A 17,744-nucleotide genomic window follows, 5' to 3' on the forward strand; every position below is an offset into this window, starting at 1 on the left:
GTATGCAAAACTGCATGTTAAAATAGACAGCTGTTTTTTTTTTTTTAATTTTGTGAACAGCATTAACATGATATCCTGCCAACTTTTTTTATTATGATACAAAATATAAGTATAATAAATGAAAGTAGTGTAGCATACTTTAGGAGTAAATAGACATCATTTATAATTGATAACTTTTCAGGTAATTGTTGGAAGTATTTTTGAAGTGATCTACACACAGTTTACCAAGGACTCATTTGGCTTTAGTGTACTCCGAGCATTGAGATTACTAAGGATATTTAAAGTCACACGGTATGTGTTTCATTTTTAATGATGTGAATTAAAGTAGGAAAAGTGGGTAGTGCTCATCATTAGAACATTTTTATTCAATTTATATTGGTGGACATTCAATAAAATGCTATTTACTTGCCTAATATATGTAAAAGTTTAATTTAAGATTTTTTGTCCTTCATCATTTTTATCATTATTGAAGAATATCCATAATTAGGCCTAGGGTCCCTCACTTTTCTTTTCCTGTTCTGGAAATGTATTCAACCACATAAAATTGTATACCTGTTTTAAGTTTGCATTCAATTAAAAAGCAAAATGATTGAATATCAATTTTGTTTTCAAATGTTAAATAATTTACAACGTGTGTTCCAGATATTGGTCCTCCTTGCGAAACTTGGTGATATCTTTACTCAGCAGTATGCGTTCCATTGTCAGTCTGCTGTTCCTGCTCTTCTTGTTCATTGTCATCTTTGCCTTACTGGGGATGCAGCTCTTTGGAGGAGAGTAAGTATTTAGCTAGGGGTTGGCTGTGGGAGATGATGGAAGGAGGATAAGGGGGCAACCTTTGACATATATATAGATAATCTATATTCTGTAGAATCAATTTTAAGTTTTTTTGAAAAAGAATCGATTCAAAGTTGTTGAAATGTAACTTACCAACTTGCCTCCTTGCTATTTTTAATAAAAAGTGGGGGAAAGGGCATTGAATACTTTGGAAATGTATTTAATAATGAAAATGATGTTGCAGTCACTTTTTGAGGTAAGATTAGTCATTATGGGTTATTTTCTGACCAGAAGTGAAACAGGGTATCTGATATACATATAAGTTACATAACTGTCAGTTATTTCAGAAGTTTTACACACATATATTTTTATTATTGCAAAAGTGTAGTAAATGATTAATACATCTTGATGTGGTGATATAATCTTTTAAAGATGAACAGCGTAAAAAGGTAATATAATATATATTTTGATAAAATTTCATGGATAATCTATTATAAGTAAAATTGAAAAGTAAACATGCATATTTACCTGTCAAAGGTGAGTTAATTTACATATTTCTTTGGCTGATCCTTTGATTGACATATTTGAGGAACAGAAAATTACGTAGGTGTTCATAACTAAAATGATTGTAAATTGTTCCTAGAAAAACATCTTGTCATGAATTCAAGGGCAACTTTTTAAGTCTTGCCAGTTCAAGAGAATCTAACTATCAAACCAGAAATCTTCAGCTATAATATCTTATTATTTATGAATATGGAAAGCCTCCCTGTTTGTTATGTTCCTCAGATATGCAAAGAAAAAGGAAAACGCTTCAGGGTCAGTTAGTAAAGGATAATACTTCAGTTGGAGACATTGCCTGTAGCTGTAACATTTGACCAACTAGGTATAACATTTTCACCTTGGTATGAGGGTTTTACACCTTGGCTCCAATTTGTGATATACCAACACAGAAGATATAGGGAATATATTTTAAAAATATGTTTTTGAAAACCTCTCATGAAAAATTATTATATTGAGGCTTGGTTGTTAAAGTACCAAAGATAAATAACAAAGTTTGTATATTAATTTGTAAACATATATATAGAAGTTTATCTTCTGAGTTGGATGTATTACATTATAAAACTGCATACATTAATATTCCATCATTTCTGCTATTTTTCCGCCTGTAGAATGAACTTCGAGGAAGGACGGCCTCCAATGCACTTTGATACTTTTTTCATGGCAGTTATGTCCGTGTTCCAGGTAGAGATAGTTGCCTCGCACATTGCACCTCATATCTTCCATATATAGAAGTGATTTAGTTCCAGTTAGTACCATATATGGTGACAATGACCATACTTGGAAATGGCATTGAAACCACATGTGCAAAACCTAATATAAGCCACCAACAAGTTTTCCTTAAATGAGAAGCATTTTATGTAACTTGTCTTTTTGAAACCATTATGACATATAAAGAAATGTTAATTAATATCCGCAAATTACATTTTCAAGTCGTTTAAAATGTCAAAAGGCCTCCAGCAAAGAAATTTTTGTCAATTGCTATTATATTTGAAAAACTAAATGTTTGAAACACCTTTTATCTTGACTGAAAAAGAATTGTTTTAAATTTGTGATATTTTTGTAAAAAATTTAGTATCATTGTCATATTTGATAAACAAAAAGATACAGACTTGACATACAAAACTGCTTCTTGTTATAATTAGTTTTAGAATGCACTAATTTTGGGATATGATGAAGCAGATATTTTGGTATCAACTAATTCAAACAAAATTGAACATATCATTCTCAACTAATTTTGTCACAAATCTTATTTAAAATTGTTTGGAATAAAAAAGTCTGAAATATCCAAAATGCTGCTTGGTCATATTTTTGTGGTGGAAGTGTGATGGGTCACTAATATGATATTTCTTTCTTAGTTCAGTTTTATTTATAGTTTTGTTTAAAATTCAGGGTGTCTCTCGGTTTGCGTGCCTCCGTTTGGTTTTGATATGTTGGTGATGTTTTTAACTACCATTATTGTCAATATTGTTATCTTTTTTCATTTTTATTTATCTTTCGTCCTGCAGATGGAATGATCTTCCAGACGGCCGGCCTCAACTTAATTTTGATACTTTCCCCATTGCCTTGTTGACAGTATTTCAGGTACACATCTGATGAAATTTGACAGGAACTAAATTGTAACATAATTATGCCTTTATGAAACAAAGTCAAGGTCATGTGGGAGATGGTGTTATTTGTAAAAGTGTTTTATTTTCACAGTTTATGATACATAAAACCAAATTTTTTTGTATTGAAAATAGTTCTCACCCTTAATATTATTCCAACATACTTACAAATTTGAAAATGTATGGCAAACTAGATTAAGGTTTTTCTTATAGCCATTCTATACAAAACAGAAATATGCACAAAAGAAGTAAAAATAAATGTGCACCATGCTCTTAGGTTCCAATCCTAAATCAAAGATTTAGCTGTTTTGATTAAATATTTTTGCTACTACAGAAGAATAGATATATGTCAATATCACTCCACTGTGTCCACGGGCCTTTTTCACATGAAGTATTTTCTGGGTGATACAGTTGTAAAGGTTACCATATGTTTTGAGAAATTGAGAACTAAATTTATAAAAACATTGGTTATTACATAAAATTCACCTAAATAGAGCCACTTTTCACTGCAAATTACAGCAGGTAGCAAACTCGTATAGAATTTGTGAAAGGGAGTAAAGTCCCCTGTAATGTAAATGCATGGTAAACCTCTCAAATTGTACTTAAACAGCTGTATTACGAAGACATAATGCTAGATGTGAAAAGGCTTTTGTTTAAACATCTGTGTTTAGATTTTTAACTATAGAAATTGAATATCATTGTATAATCTAGTATGAACAGTAAGTAAATTCTGGTGAAAGGCAACTTGAACAAATTCAAACAAAATAAAACAACAGCACTGAATATAAAGTACTGGATACACTTGCTGTAAAATGGAAAAAACATTTTTTTTGGCCTTTTGGCTATATATTTGATTAAATTAATTTGGTTTAGGATCATTCTGAATGAGCATGGTTCATGATCAAAATGCCCCCCCCCCTCATCCAAGACACCATCTTCCATCTTGATCTTAACACCTCAGTGGGTAAAAACTACTGTTACCATGGAAAACATACAATCGATGTCCAACGATGTGTGTCTGCATTGCTTATCCTCAGTGTACCACTGTAGTAACAAATTTAACTTGTTTCTGTTCCCCTCTCAGTTTCCATAAAAACCAATACATATATGTGCCCTTCATGTCTACTGGTTACTTTAGTCTTTTGTTATTAATTATTACTGTTACAGAAAAACATGAATACAGTTATCGATGTGAAAATTTTGGAGCGTCATGGTCACTTACATCTGCTCTTGAAATACTATAGCTATCTGACTATGACGTCAAAGGACTCATTTCACAAAAGAACTCAATAATTTCACCATTCAGAGAGTGAAACTATAATTTATGCATGGAATATAGTTATTTTGGTAAAATTCTCTTCTCACTTATCATACAGTCATATATTTCTTATAAGACTAAAAGGTTTAGCCTTTGAAGGTTAGACAGACTTTTGTCTTGTAGTTCTTTTGTGAAGTAGTTCCTGTTTCTGTACTCCAAAGGCATGCAGCCTTTTGACCTTAATGGCAAAATCTTTTGTTCTATTTGATGGTGTAGTGAAGGACTGATTGAGACCTGATGATTTTTGGCCCTGACTTGGGCCTTACTGGTCCTTTCTCAAATCCCTTGTTCTTTATATTCATGTCTGCTTTGTAAATATGTCATACTTTGTAAAATTTTTTTTTTTTTTTTTTTTTTTTTTTTTTTTTTTTTTTTTTTTTTTTTTTGCAATGGTAATTTACTTCTCCTCATCCAGGTGTCCTTATGTTTTCAATCGAAAACAGGAATTTCTCATCTGAAAAGCTTTGTCATTCAGTTTCTATCAGCTGGTGTGTAATTATTGATTTTTATCCAAAATCCCTGTTTATAGTTGGTTTCATAGTTTCACATTAGATTGGCATAAGATTGGGAATAACTGCTGGCATGTGTCTGATGATAGTTTACATAGAGTGAAGTACTCTTGGGAATTGTATAATATCAGGCTTCAATTCACTGATTTGAGAGAAATGAATTTATGGACAAATCAATAGATGTATGGCCCAAATGATTCCCTGTACTTTTTTTTGAATAACCAGGAGGAGGATGCGTGCAGCCTTTCTGCATTGTATATAAGAATGGCCATATTCATGTGCACACTGTTTTCATTCAATCAGCCTTATGGGTTGGCTTTAATTTGGATAATTTCCAACAGGCTGAGCATAATGAAACAGGTAGATCTCCCATGTATCAAAATATACATCTGGTAATTAGCTCATTGGGTAAATATACATTTTTTTACCCTCCTGGCTTGCAGAGACATTTTCTTTACTGTTTATGTTATATGTTCATCCTTCTTACCAATATCAGTTTCTGCAAATGCTTCATTGTTTTTGTTATTTTTGCATGATTGTATGTCAGTCTCTGAATATATACACATAAATGTGCTGGCATTATGTTGGATGCAGACACTATATAGTGCATGTTTTATGAAGATTGTTCACTGGATGATTATGTAGACTAGTTATAAACTGGGATTGCTTGGACAGTTTGTTTCTATTTTTATAGAATTCAATAATAATAAATTTAAAAAATATATATGTCAATTTAATATTTTAAGTGTGTTTTTTTGGATTCATTGAGAACTTGTATTTGAATGTTGTTTGTATATTAAACAATCATCAAACGAGGCAATTCACTTATTAATGATAATAAATGTACACTGTACGTTTTTGATTTTTATTTGGAATATTTATCCTTAATGGCAGTACTTGTAGTGGTAAGATATTATTTCTTTCAGATCCTCACTGGAGAGGACTGGAATGTGTTGATGTACAATGGAATTGTCTCCAGAGGTGGAGTCAAAGGGGGTGGCTTATGGTACTGCTCATATTTCATTGTTTTGGTGCTATTTGGTAACTGTATCCTTACTTGCTCAATGGTGAAATAGTTTCAGATATCAAATATTCATTCTAGTACCTGTAAATGACAAAAATTATTATTTTTGAGAATATGTATAATATTCACTAAGATAAATTTATCAGAATATTAGTTTTATATTTTGTGCTCTTGTCCTCTTTCCTTAACTGAATCCTTCAGATACTCTATTAAATGTCTTCTTGGCTATCGCCGTTGACAACCTGGCAAATGCTCAAGAGCTCACAGCTGCTGAGGAGGAGGAAGAAGATGAAGGAGCAAAGGTATGTAATGGATCCCTCTGCTAGGTTAAAAGTTTTCTAGTGATCAAAATATTAAGAAACCCTAGGCATTCAAATATTGTTATAGTAACAGGAAATTTGAGTATATACTTCATCAATTTTTCAAGCTAAGAAAAATTCTATCCCAAAAGTCAGCTGAGGTGTGTCTCTGATTTTGGAACCAAATACTTTTAGAAACCTAGTACATATATATTGTAATATTTTAAGAGACTGTCACCTCAATAATTTGAAACAAAAAATTGCCACCTAGAATAGATGATAGAAAGTATTTGTGTATATTTACATGGTTTAGAGTGCAATCCAATGTTTAACCAAGCTTTTATATGAAGCAGTTCTAGAGTTAGAGCAAGCTTTTGATATTGTTTAGCAAATGAATGATATGTGATATGTGCTTTTGGTCAATTTAGGTGGACGTACCCATGCATGTATACAGATATATATTCCGTATATATATATATATATACCCAGCTAATGTTAAATTTAGAGTAGAATTTAACCAAATGCATGGTCTATATTTTCTAGAAATTCTGGGTGTACTTCTCTTCTCTTTGAAACCTCTTAAAATTAACAAAACATACCACTTTTTGATATCTGATAATTTCTAGTGTGCTTGCAGCTTTAGGATTTAAAACAGAAAACTCAGTGCAACGATTCATTTTGCCTAAAAGATAAGATATTAACTTAAAATATGGGACCATTTAGCAGAAGAACAGCAACTGACGCAGGTGATTCTTTTGTCTTGTCTTGTCACATGACCAACAAGTGCTACTTGTTGGCGTTAAATGCTGTGTGGTCTTGTTCTTTCTAGCGTCGAGAAGAAGTAAAGAAGCAGATGGCTGGAGAGTTCGGCAATGCCGATCAGAAGGTGCAGAAATGATTGCATCATTGAGTGTTGTGTGTTCACTGTAGACAGTGAGGATTGGTGGGAGAAGACCAGAAACATTTTAAATGGGGGGAAATTGAAGGGGGGTTTATATATCTTTGAATTTGACTTATGTTCAGAATTGTAAAACAAGCCCTCTCTTCTATGCACCTTATCCAAGTTTTAACTGCAGTCAAGTGGGGTTAATTTAAATGGGATTGTCATCATCTCACTATAGTTAGCCAAGCCTACTACTTATTTTGGCTACAGTTCCAGTATTTTGGTGATGAGTGGAGATCAGAGGGACTTACTTTGTTCCAAATAGTGAGTTCGAGTCATAATCAAATTGCCTACTGAAATGAATTTGAGTTAGGCCTGCACAACCTTTCTGGAAACACAACTTTGATGTACTGTTGGGGTCAGGTTGTCGCTCTGCAACAAACCTTGTTCTCTTTTGCAGGCATTAAGTTGCATACCAAATCCATATTGGCTGCCGCTAACCAGTTTTGGTTAAAGTTCATGAAGATCAACAAGCCACTCTCTGCATTTATCAAACATCAGTTAATTTGCTGTTCGAGATTTTTTTTGCCAAAACTGGGTCTTCTCCCGCCGTCCATGTGCTGTTAAGTTCTATGTGTGTGTTGTAGTGGTCTCCTGTGTGACACATTGATTTCAGTTTCTCTGTCATTTCTTCCTCTTTTTCAGAGATTCATTTCACATTGATTTAAACTGCTCTCTACTATAGGCTAAGCAACATCACATTATAGTACACCTGAATTTAACTTTTAAGTGTCATTTGAAGGCTGACACTATCTCTTAAATTTGGTTTTTTAATTTTCAATATTGGAAGTATCAAAAATTGTGGAAGTGGAAAATAAATTGCCCACATTTAAGTAGTTGGGTCAAGATATGTTATAATTATTTGAACGCAATTAGATTTTCTTTGAAAAACCTATGATCATAACATTTTGGATTATAAACCAGATCAAGGCTACAAAATCACATTATAACTACAAAAGTCATTGTAACTACAAAAGTCATACCATTTTAGACTAGCCATGCAAGATTCAGTTGTACACTTCCTCAGCTTCTTTATTAAGAGCAGCAAAGGACAATTTTTGCCTGCATTGCTAGGTACTTTGATCTTGATTAACTAATTTGTAGTGTCTTTATCATCTTTGAACTAATTCAACATTTTCATTTATTTTAGGTCTTTTTATTTAAAGATTTAAAATATGAAATTCTGACTGATATAATAATAATCACTATTTAATATCTTGTTTCCTATAATTTCTATTTATAAACATTCTAATTATAAGATGTACCTGTTTTGTAATTAGCATGATATGTAGTTGTGTGTGGCATGGAGTTCAATGGTCAAACTAGCATATAATAAATGTTTTAACAAAATAAGCATTTTCCACCAATTCCATGGTAAATTGGTAAAGAATTATCAAATAAGATTCTTTTAAGTCAAACCTGTGGCTAAAATGTGATTATGTAGCACTTGGTGAAAAGTCTTAATGCTAGTCTGATCCTAGAGGCTTTATTAAGTGTTGTGCCACTTAGTATTGTGCAGCATGATGTAGTACATGTTGTAATATAGTTCACTTACTTAGTAGGCTTATACTCTAACAGCAGTGTAGATTGGGCTTCATTCAAACTGGATCTTATGTCCATCTTCCACTTGTTAAAGAGCATTCTACCTATTAACATGTCAGAAGACACCTTGACATTTTCAAGGTAATCTTCAATGTAATCAAGAATGTGACTGATCACATTGAGGACTATTAACCAGTAATAATTTTATAATTTTTAAAGAGCAAGTTAACTGCTTAGTTTGGTCTTATGGATGTCGTGTTCAATGTAGTATGTGTTATTTTTTATTTGGGATAACATACAACCTTCAAATTTCAAACTCCTATACTTATGACTTTTTGGAACTCGTATACAGTTTTCAAAATGAAAAAATATTTTATGAAATGAAATTAACTGAGTATTTTAAGAGTTTTATTTTTCAAAAAGGGTGAATCATATTTGTCTGTATGCATTCAATTGTTATTACTTTCAGGTATCAGCACTTTCCTTGATTACAGTGTTGTATTGTGTACATTTTTATAGTAGTGCCCCCAAATTAGATGACTGCACAGCTGCTTTATGTTGATAAATATACTAACAGTTACATAATGAACAAATGCTTATTAGAGAAATATGTCTACCTAGTCATTCCTTTTCTTAGCTGTTAGTTTTTATAGATTAGAACTTAGTGCACCTTGTTACATTGTGTATATAGATATAAGATCACTGTGCTGGTCTTTAATACAAAACTTTAATTTGCCTGTATTTACCTCACTGCATTGCTGACCAAAATTAGAAAAAAAGATAACGATGTTGATATATGACAGTTAAATGTATTTTTCCTGTGGGGGGATTTTTTTTAATTTAATATTGACTGAATTTTATAACCATTTAGTCAGTTGAAATCATGAATGTTTTTGTGTTCAATTTGTCCAGTGTTAGCTTTTGGATCAGATATCAGTTTTCAAAACCTGTGTACTGTGTAAAATTATCAAAAGTTGCAGGACATTTCATTTCAGTGGATACATGCTTCTGTTCCTCTTGGTCAATTACGTATAAAACATTATCAGGAATGATCCTTCAAAGATCATGTTTCACATATAAAGTCATCATTGACGGCTCTACAAACAGGATGTTTATGCTGGTTATTCATATTTGTAAAACAATACACAGTGAGCATTTTTTTACATATTGTTTATTGTCTTGGTTACTTTCAGGGGATATATGAGGGAAATTACTTTGACCTACAGGTACACTAATACTGGATTCCCATAAACCTTTTGTACTAGCAGGATTGATCTAACTCCAAGGGGATTCTGGCTAAATTGCAATCAGTTGAAGTGTCTTAAATGTCTGTCACACCCACTGATCTACTAGGGGGAGTAATTAACTTTCATGCACGCTTAAACTGAATGCAATTTAGCAAGAATCCCTTCAGATATAGATCAATCTTCCTAGTATGATGGGGTTATGGGAATGATTCCTAATTCGTTGTCTGGCCATCCCATCTGTTATCTTAGCCATGATATATATACATGTTCTTTCAACATCTGTACTGATATAGTTTATGTAATCTATGTAATTCTGTAGCCACTTTCAGACCAATTTTAAACTGAACTGTTTTTAGGTATAATATTTGATAGCTACCGCAATGCAATTGATTCAGCAGGATTCCTATGTCAGACAACTGAGTTTTAGAGTATTTATTTATTTATTTTTTGGGGTGATGCACCTCCATAATCAACATGACTCTGCTGTTTCCATTGAAATGAATGACTGGAAATGTCTGTGGCATGTTGCTTCTTGAGTTGAGTTTCCAATAAAGCTTGAATTCCAGGGCGATATAAGGAAGCTCAGCAAAGATGACATACCTCATTGGCCTCAGACTTGATGGATTATTTTGTTGACTTCTAGTGACTTCTACCGACCACCAGTCTAGCTTTAAAATTGGTCTGAACATAATTGTATAGTTTATAAAAGCTGATTAGAATGAAATCCAGATGTAATCTGATTCAGTAGTTCCTGTCTTGTTTTTGTTTAGAGTAACATTTAAAGATGTATGTTTAACACCAACATGTGGCATACACAGTGTTGAAGTCACAAATATAGGAGTCATTACTTCAATACATGTAGATCCATAAATGTATTAGGATGTATATGCAAACATATAGGCAAGAAAAGAATCCCAAGAAGGTAAAAAATCTATACTGATGGCTTGTTAAGAAAACCAAGCATTGAATTATGTGCCTCTAGGGATTATTGGACCCATTTTCTTCTCTTTTGAAATCAATTGTTATTGAAAGTTACATTTTTGTTCATATTTGAAGTGTTTTCCGAATTGATTGCTGATTGATGCCAATGTGTTTGCATATTCAAATGTGATGTCATTTTAATATTTCTTGACAAAAAACACCGATTAATGACATGGAATTTTTTCATGTCATTAGTAATATTTCCATAAAAACACAAAAACAAATTGTTTCATTATAATGTGATGTACTTCTGAATCTATGGAATAATGACATATATATAATAATTATTTTAAATGACACCACAGTTGAACTGTCCCACTTGAAATGAATTTAAATCAAGCAACTTTCCTGTCAAGTGAGTTTGAGCTGATATCATTGTTTATATGTTAACATAAGGACTATATGTAATTATTGCCATGTTGCCAGACAATTTGTGACAGCTTTAATTAGTGAGCAAGTACTGTCTTGACAGACCTTGTTCAGAATGAGTTATGTTGACCTACTGGTAGTTTCCTGGAACTCCACAGGGACTCTTGCTGAATGCAATCAGATGAACAGACTAATATGCATCTTTCTCACTTAGCTGGAATCCCCATGGAGTTGGGTCGCACTAGCTAGGTTGACTGAACTTATTCTGAGCAGCCCTCACGATGATGTTTTCTATTCAACACACTACAAGACCATTCCCACAGATATTTAGATCGATCTATCCCCCTGGGTAGTCTCACTAAATTGCTGTCAACTTGGCTGGCTTAAATGTCTGTCACGCCTAGTAAAGCTGTTAGGGGGTAATTATCTTTATCCCATAGCTGATTCGGTAGGCGTGACGAAGCCTCTTGAGCTTACAGCAATTTAGCCTGAACCCCCAGGGAGTTGGGTCAATCCAGATGGATTGATCTAAATCTGTGGGAATTTAGTCTATGAGGGATTACATTGAGTACCTTTTGTAAGAAATTCCTTATTGCATGGTCTGTTAAGATAGCACACTCTAAGGTAAACTTTCACTGTTGGACTAGTTAACTCACTGTATTAGTAGCAACGTAGTTTCTCTGATATGTAGGCTTTGCTTTCACTAGCCGTAGAACCACCAGTGTAATCTCACCCATGCAGCTCTTGTAGACCTTCAGTGAACTCAAAGTTTATATCAAAATTGTCAAGTGTAAAGGCCTGTGCAGAACCAAGTTGATCTGCGAACTAACTGATCCACTGACTGACTGATCCTCAGATCAAATATGACAGCCCCACTTGAAAGCTTGCCATGTAATCCCCTGGAGAAATCATTATGTGGAAAGCTTTCATGTGGGTCGTCCATATTTGATCCACATATCAGTTGGTCTATGGATCAACTTGGTTCTGAACAGGCCCTGTATCTCTTGATCTTACCCTTTCCAAAGCTATGAAAGTGATTCCTTTGCTCAGCATTTGTAACTGTTGCTGTTACTTTATAGGATACTGAAACTCTGGTTGATCAATTAAACTGCAGTTATATGTAAACAGTTCTAGTTGTTCAGAAATATGATAAGATAATCTCAGCATTAATTAAGTTTTAGAATATGGCTACATGTACACACACACCCTACTATACGTTTAAAGAGAAGATTACCGATTATTACTGATTGAACAAATGTCTTTATTCTACCAGGGACCCATTTCACAAAATTAATTTAAAGATGTAGGGTCAAAAGCTGGACCCAAATTTAAATTTATAGATTACACTTCTTTGGTATACTGTAATTTGCTCTGAGAGTTACCAGTGCTTGTCCATATGAATATGATGTTGGAAAAAAAGTAAAAGGGTCTGTTTTAAACAGTCAGTCTCTTAATTCTATTGGTCTTTTAATTCATTACTCCCTGGTCTTAAAGATTAATTTCAACTTTTGACAATGAATCTATTGTGATGCTGGTCCAAGGGGGTCCATTTCACAAAGAGAACAAAATACAAAATCCTGCAGTCTCAGCTAAATGCACTAAGAATATTTACGCAGACTACGATCCATTTCAGTAAGAATTAAAGGAACTTTAACATCATTTTTGTTATCTTTAAAATTAAATTAAAATTAAATTAACCAGTGGTGAGTTGTATATTTTATTTTTGTATATCAGCTCCAGTTACATATATTGTGGCCCAGTTGGTCTTAGACAGTTTTGGCTTATTTGGCTTCAAGAAGATGGCTCTCCAAGTTCAGTTGAGCAAAAAAAAAAAAAAAATTGATAAATGAGAACTAAGTGAAATGGGGCCCATATGGTAAACCTTCCTCTTGACTAACTAAAGCAGCTACAACTAAAATGCTACTTCTTATTACGTATTGATATTGTTTATCATATTTTGAAAGTTAGTGTGGTTTAAAGTAAATGCATAGACTAAGCCAGATAGGTGTAGCATATGCAGCAGTGCTTTACAGTTAATAGTTTACCTTCCAGTCTTATGCTTGGCATATAAGGCCTAATTGTAAACGGATGTAGTTTGTTTAAAAAATGTATCTTTTCATTTAATGTTTGCATCCAAATCTTCGTTTACAAGAAGCATCAACAATATAACAGTTCTCAAAAAGACAAGGTCTAGTCATACAGGCCTAATGAACATGTAAAGTAATAGCTATTTGTCATCTTGAGCCAAACATATGTGATCGTGAACATAGAACTAATGAGTTGAGCTGCTGTTTCATGGTGCAAACACAAAAATACTTGTTGTGAGCGTCCCATTATGGAGCACAGACATTTTGGTCAACTTTCATCTGGGTCTCTCACTGTTAACATAAGAACTCCTTTTCTATTTTCAGTTTGGCATAAACTGCACATCATAGATTCCAAGTCAAAAAAGTGACATTTTCTCCTCTTGCCATAAAATAGCTTTATCAATAGAGAAAATAACAAAAAGCCTCAAAACAAATCAAACTTAATCTAATTGCATTTCTATAATCTTTTATTCATATTGTGTATTAATACAGGGGTAATGCACTTGAAATTTGTGCTGAAATTTGAGTCGTTAATTCAACATGTGCGATCATAAATCCATGGCGCTAGATCACGAACAGCTGTTTGATTTATAATACCTATTATGGTATAAGGCAAGGAACACAATTGTGATGTACTTACATGGTTGATGCTATTTACAGACATTTTCAATTAGTTTAACATGGTGTTTTGGAACATAATAACATAAAACTTAAAATTTGATTGAAAATTAAGGAAATGCTATGTTGGGGATTCATAATGAAATTAAGTACCATAGAAATCTGGAAAAGAAATTTGCCCAGGTATGTATGTAGGGGTATATTCTCTCATCAATAACTGTACATTTTGTGATTTTTAGATGCGTAGAGAGGACCTGGACAAGACTGGGATGGGCATGGGGAACATGCAGATGGACAAGTTCAGAGTGCCGGCTGTGGGCATTGAACCTCCCCAGGTGAACATATGTCCACCTTCCCCACCCAATAACCAGGATCCAAAACAACCAAAAGGAGGGGGTGCATTCAACTTGTAAGTTGGCTTGCTAAAGATTGGCTGCTTATTGTATAATTGTTAGCTTTCATACAGAATCTTTTTTTTATTCCTTCTCAGTATTTAAGTGTACTGAAAGGTAATGCTAGGTCAGTAAGCCAAAGTAGGAAGACTACAATGATTGGATTGATCGTTTCAGTAAGAGGGAAGATTATCTTTACAATGAACTTGGTTTATGCAGCTGATAACATCATGCTGTACATCACCTTACAAAAAAAGAAAAAATGTTGATATTGTCTTGATAGTCCCATGTCTGAAGTCCAGTGGTTGTGGGATAATGTACATTGTTAATTTGTTTGCCATCCCCAAGGACATGCCAATGTTGATATTATTATTATTATTATATTATTATTATTAAGGTTCACATGTCCAACATATCCTCTGTATCATATACTGTTGCATGAGGTTGCTACGGGTAACCATGGTTACTCTGTCCTCTGTGAGACTTGCTGACTGTCAGCCGCTAAACACTGCTATATTGGCAAATGGAAACTGTCTGGTTCCCTAGTTATGCTGTTTTGAATGCTGCTGGGTTAAATATCAGTTTGATACTAAAATGCTGTTGTCAAATGGACATTCATATTCCTTGCATTCTGTTTGAGCACATTATTAAAATAACTTATTTTGAAAATTGATATTCCAATTGGAACATGGAATTTTTTGTATGTAAATATTACTTTGCCTTGAAGGACAAAAAGAGAATAATATTGCAATATCTCCCTTTATTGGAATTTATTTACTTATATAATGCCAGGGGGAGCCAGACATTTAACGATGAGTGGTATTTATCTACGTTATGGCAGCAGCAGCTTTCAGTGTAGGAAAATTATGAGCTGCATCAATATGAACACTGCAAAGCTGTTTGGGTACGGGAACATGGGATAATGTCTTAATTACCTTGTCATTTTGATGCTCTGTTGCCAGTGGCAGAAAAAGGACTGCATGTAAATTAATCATTATGACTGGACATTTCACTTTCATTCAGGTACCTGATGCTTATTTCTTATCAAACATATATCATGCTTTGGACATTTTATGATATTACCCTTACCCAGAATGCATTGCATCTGTATTTTGTTGTTGTTGAGGCTCATTATGTATTGAAATATTCATGTGTCAATTCGCCCATGTCATGTCATGGATGCTGTATTGTGATTGGTCAAAATGCTCCACTTGGTGTGTCACTAGTGTTTTAGGTCGCTGTTACATTCAGTGACAAAAAACATAATTGATGCTCAACTATTCTCCATCTTCCTCAGTGATAAAACAACATTTGAAAGAATAATGGAGGATGATGAATAGTATGGAGATTGTTGTTTGGAGCCAAGGGCATGGGGAGCAGAAATACCTGAAAATTTTGAAGTTCATTCAGGCTTTGTAAAATTATGTAGCAGCTGTTTTTTTTTTGTGTTTTTAGTCACAAATAATTAGATAAACTATAATGAAATGGAATACAGTCTCCAACAAAATTACCATGTGATAGTACACTTCTGATAAGATTGATCCACAACAAATGATTTCTTTTCATTTTATTTATTTATTTGAAAATATAATAATTGTTCTTATAAATCACTGAGAATTTTTTATTTGAGGTGGGGGTCAACATAAAGAAATGCTGGTACATAGAGCTCCCCATACTGAACATCTGCACCATGTCTTTGGCTCTGATATTCCAATGTGCTGTTTTTATTGTCTTCAAGTTTATGATGACAAGTTCTGCATGCGTCTCGTTGCAGCTACAATAATGAGATTGTGTTGAAGATCATGGCGGACGATTACAACCGAGATCGGTAGCACTATCTGCGTCTTTTACACCTATTTAATCCAAATAGTACAGAGCACAAATGAACACATACAAAAACTGTTTGCTGTGAAATTGGATTTAGTATGAATTGCAAATTTTGACATTTTTAAAGAAATCCTTCTATTGATTTATTTTATAATGAATTAGTTTATTTCTGATGGTAAATATAGCATGGAGTCGATATAAAAATAGTTTAGATTACATACTTCCATTATCTTAACCTTATATCTTTGTCTCTCCATTTTTTTTTCAACATCTCAAATTAAATACATTTTCTGCTATTTACTAGAGAAGTACCAAATCTACCAAAATGCAGGAAACGTTTTAAATGTCTTCCTTTCTGCCCTGTACTGGCCTGAGTCTGTGTGATAATATGACAGCCAGGTACTGCTGGATCTGACTTCATACTTGTCATTGTGCCTTTCTGACCCATTTTTTAAAACATATTATAGAACAGCAATAGGGCCAGGAAAGTTGTGTAAAGGATTTGAATATTTTCAGTTTTTAAAAAGAGTATTGTGTAGTGAATGAATTTGAGTGTGCATTAAGAATTTACCTTGAATTTGCCATAAAAGTGATGGATAGATAAGTAGTTTCTAAATAAAACCTAAATAGATAAATGAATTATTAGATAAACAAATAGATATTAATAAGTAACTGGTTATTTATCGATTTGTGAATTGTTTAAATTACTGCACAAACTATGAAAAATGAATATAGTACCTTTGATGCCATCTTTGCTTCACTAAATTTTGTAAAAACACTACACTATCAAATTAATTAATTTCAGAACATGAATGAAATTAAAATGTCTATTTTGGTGATAAAAATGTGTTAAAAGCTGCGTAAATGAATAATAAGGAGAAAATTTAGGATATTTTTTATAAGTACCTCAGAATTGAGAGTGTCAACTCCAAGGCCAGACCATGAAATGCTCAGTGGGGCACAATGACAAGCAGAATCCTCAGGGAATGGCTGTTTTATGCCTTATGTGGCTGTAGACTTTTATCATTCAATCGGTTTGTCAATTTCATTCTTTGAATTTTTTTCAGTTTCAGAAACCACAAATTTTCAGTTCAGTTTTTCAGTAGAACTCCTGTATTTATATTTGTATATGTATATACATTTGCACTTTTTATGTATATATATATATATTTATGACCATGTGATTTGTGAACTTGAGTCGCCCTAAACATAATTATTATTATTATTATTAACATTCTCATTAGATGACGCTTTCTGAAATTCTCACCACCAAATATACGTGTCGTTCTTTTATTATTATTATTTTATCAACTAAATTAGATGTGGACACAATCTTAGTTATTGAGTTGTGTTGAAATCCATCCACAACATCAGTTCTTCATGGCTCAGATGTGCTACTGACACTATCAAGGGGGGGTCCAGTAACGTTGCCTGAAGAAGAAAGGGTGGATGAATATGTAAAACGGCCTGCCACAAATTATCATCTTCCTTATAAATAAAAGAAGCCATGCTTTGCTATAAATCAAATGTTACTGCAACAAATGGGGCTGGTATAGCCTTTTTCAGGGTTTTTACCTGGTTATTCTGATCTTTGGTTGAATTTTAGGTAAACACCTTGTCAAAAGATGTTTTTTGTATGCAGAGATAGA

At 33.2% G+C, this 17,744-nt stretch overlaps 1 protein-coding gene across 5 annotated transcripts in view; it reads left to right on the forward strand.

The window, feature by feature from the left end:
• Window positions 1-17,744, forward strand: part of LOC106170041 (voltage-dependent calcium channel type A subunit alpha-1) — a 150,133-nt gene that overhangs the window by 89,156 nt on the left and 43,233 nt on the right. For all 5 annotated transcript variants that reach the window (XM_087008330.1, XM_087008325.1, XM_087008327.1 and 2 more), the window contains exons 17-25: window positions 182-291; window positions 643-774; window positions 2,841-2,916; window positions 5,693-5,813; window positions 5,992-6,092; window positions 6,919-6,975; window positions 9,768-9,800; window positions 14,116-14,285; window positions 16,043-16,096. In XM_087008330.1, the coding sequence (XP_086864456.1) occupies window positions 182-291; window positions 643-774; window positions 2,841-2,916; window positions 5,693-5,813; window positions 5,992-6,092; window positions 6,919-6,975; window positions 9,768-9,800; window positions 14,116-14,285; window positions 16,043-16,096 (854 nt within the window). The remainder of the gene's footprint in view (window positions 1-181; window positions 292-642; window positions 775-2,840; window positions 2,917-5,692; window positions 5,814-5,991; window positions 6,093-6,918; window positions 6,976-9,767; window positions 9,801-14,115; window positions 14,286-16,042; window positions 16,097-17,744) is intronic.

Source organism: Lingula anatina, chromosome 3, assembly GCF_051362555.1.
Source record: "Lingula anatina isolate TDL-2025a chromosome 3, LinAna3.0, whole genome shotgun sequence".
NCBI lineage: Eukaryota > Metazoa > Brachiopoda > Lingulata > Lingulida > Lingulidae > Lingula > Lingula anatina.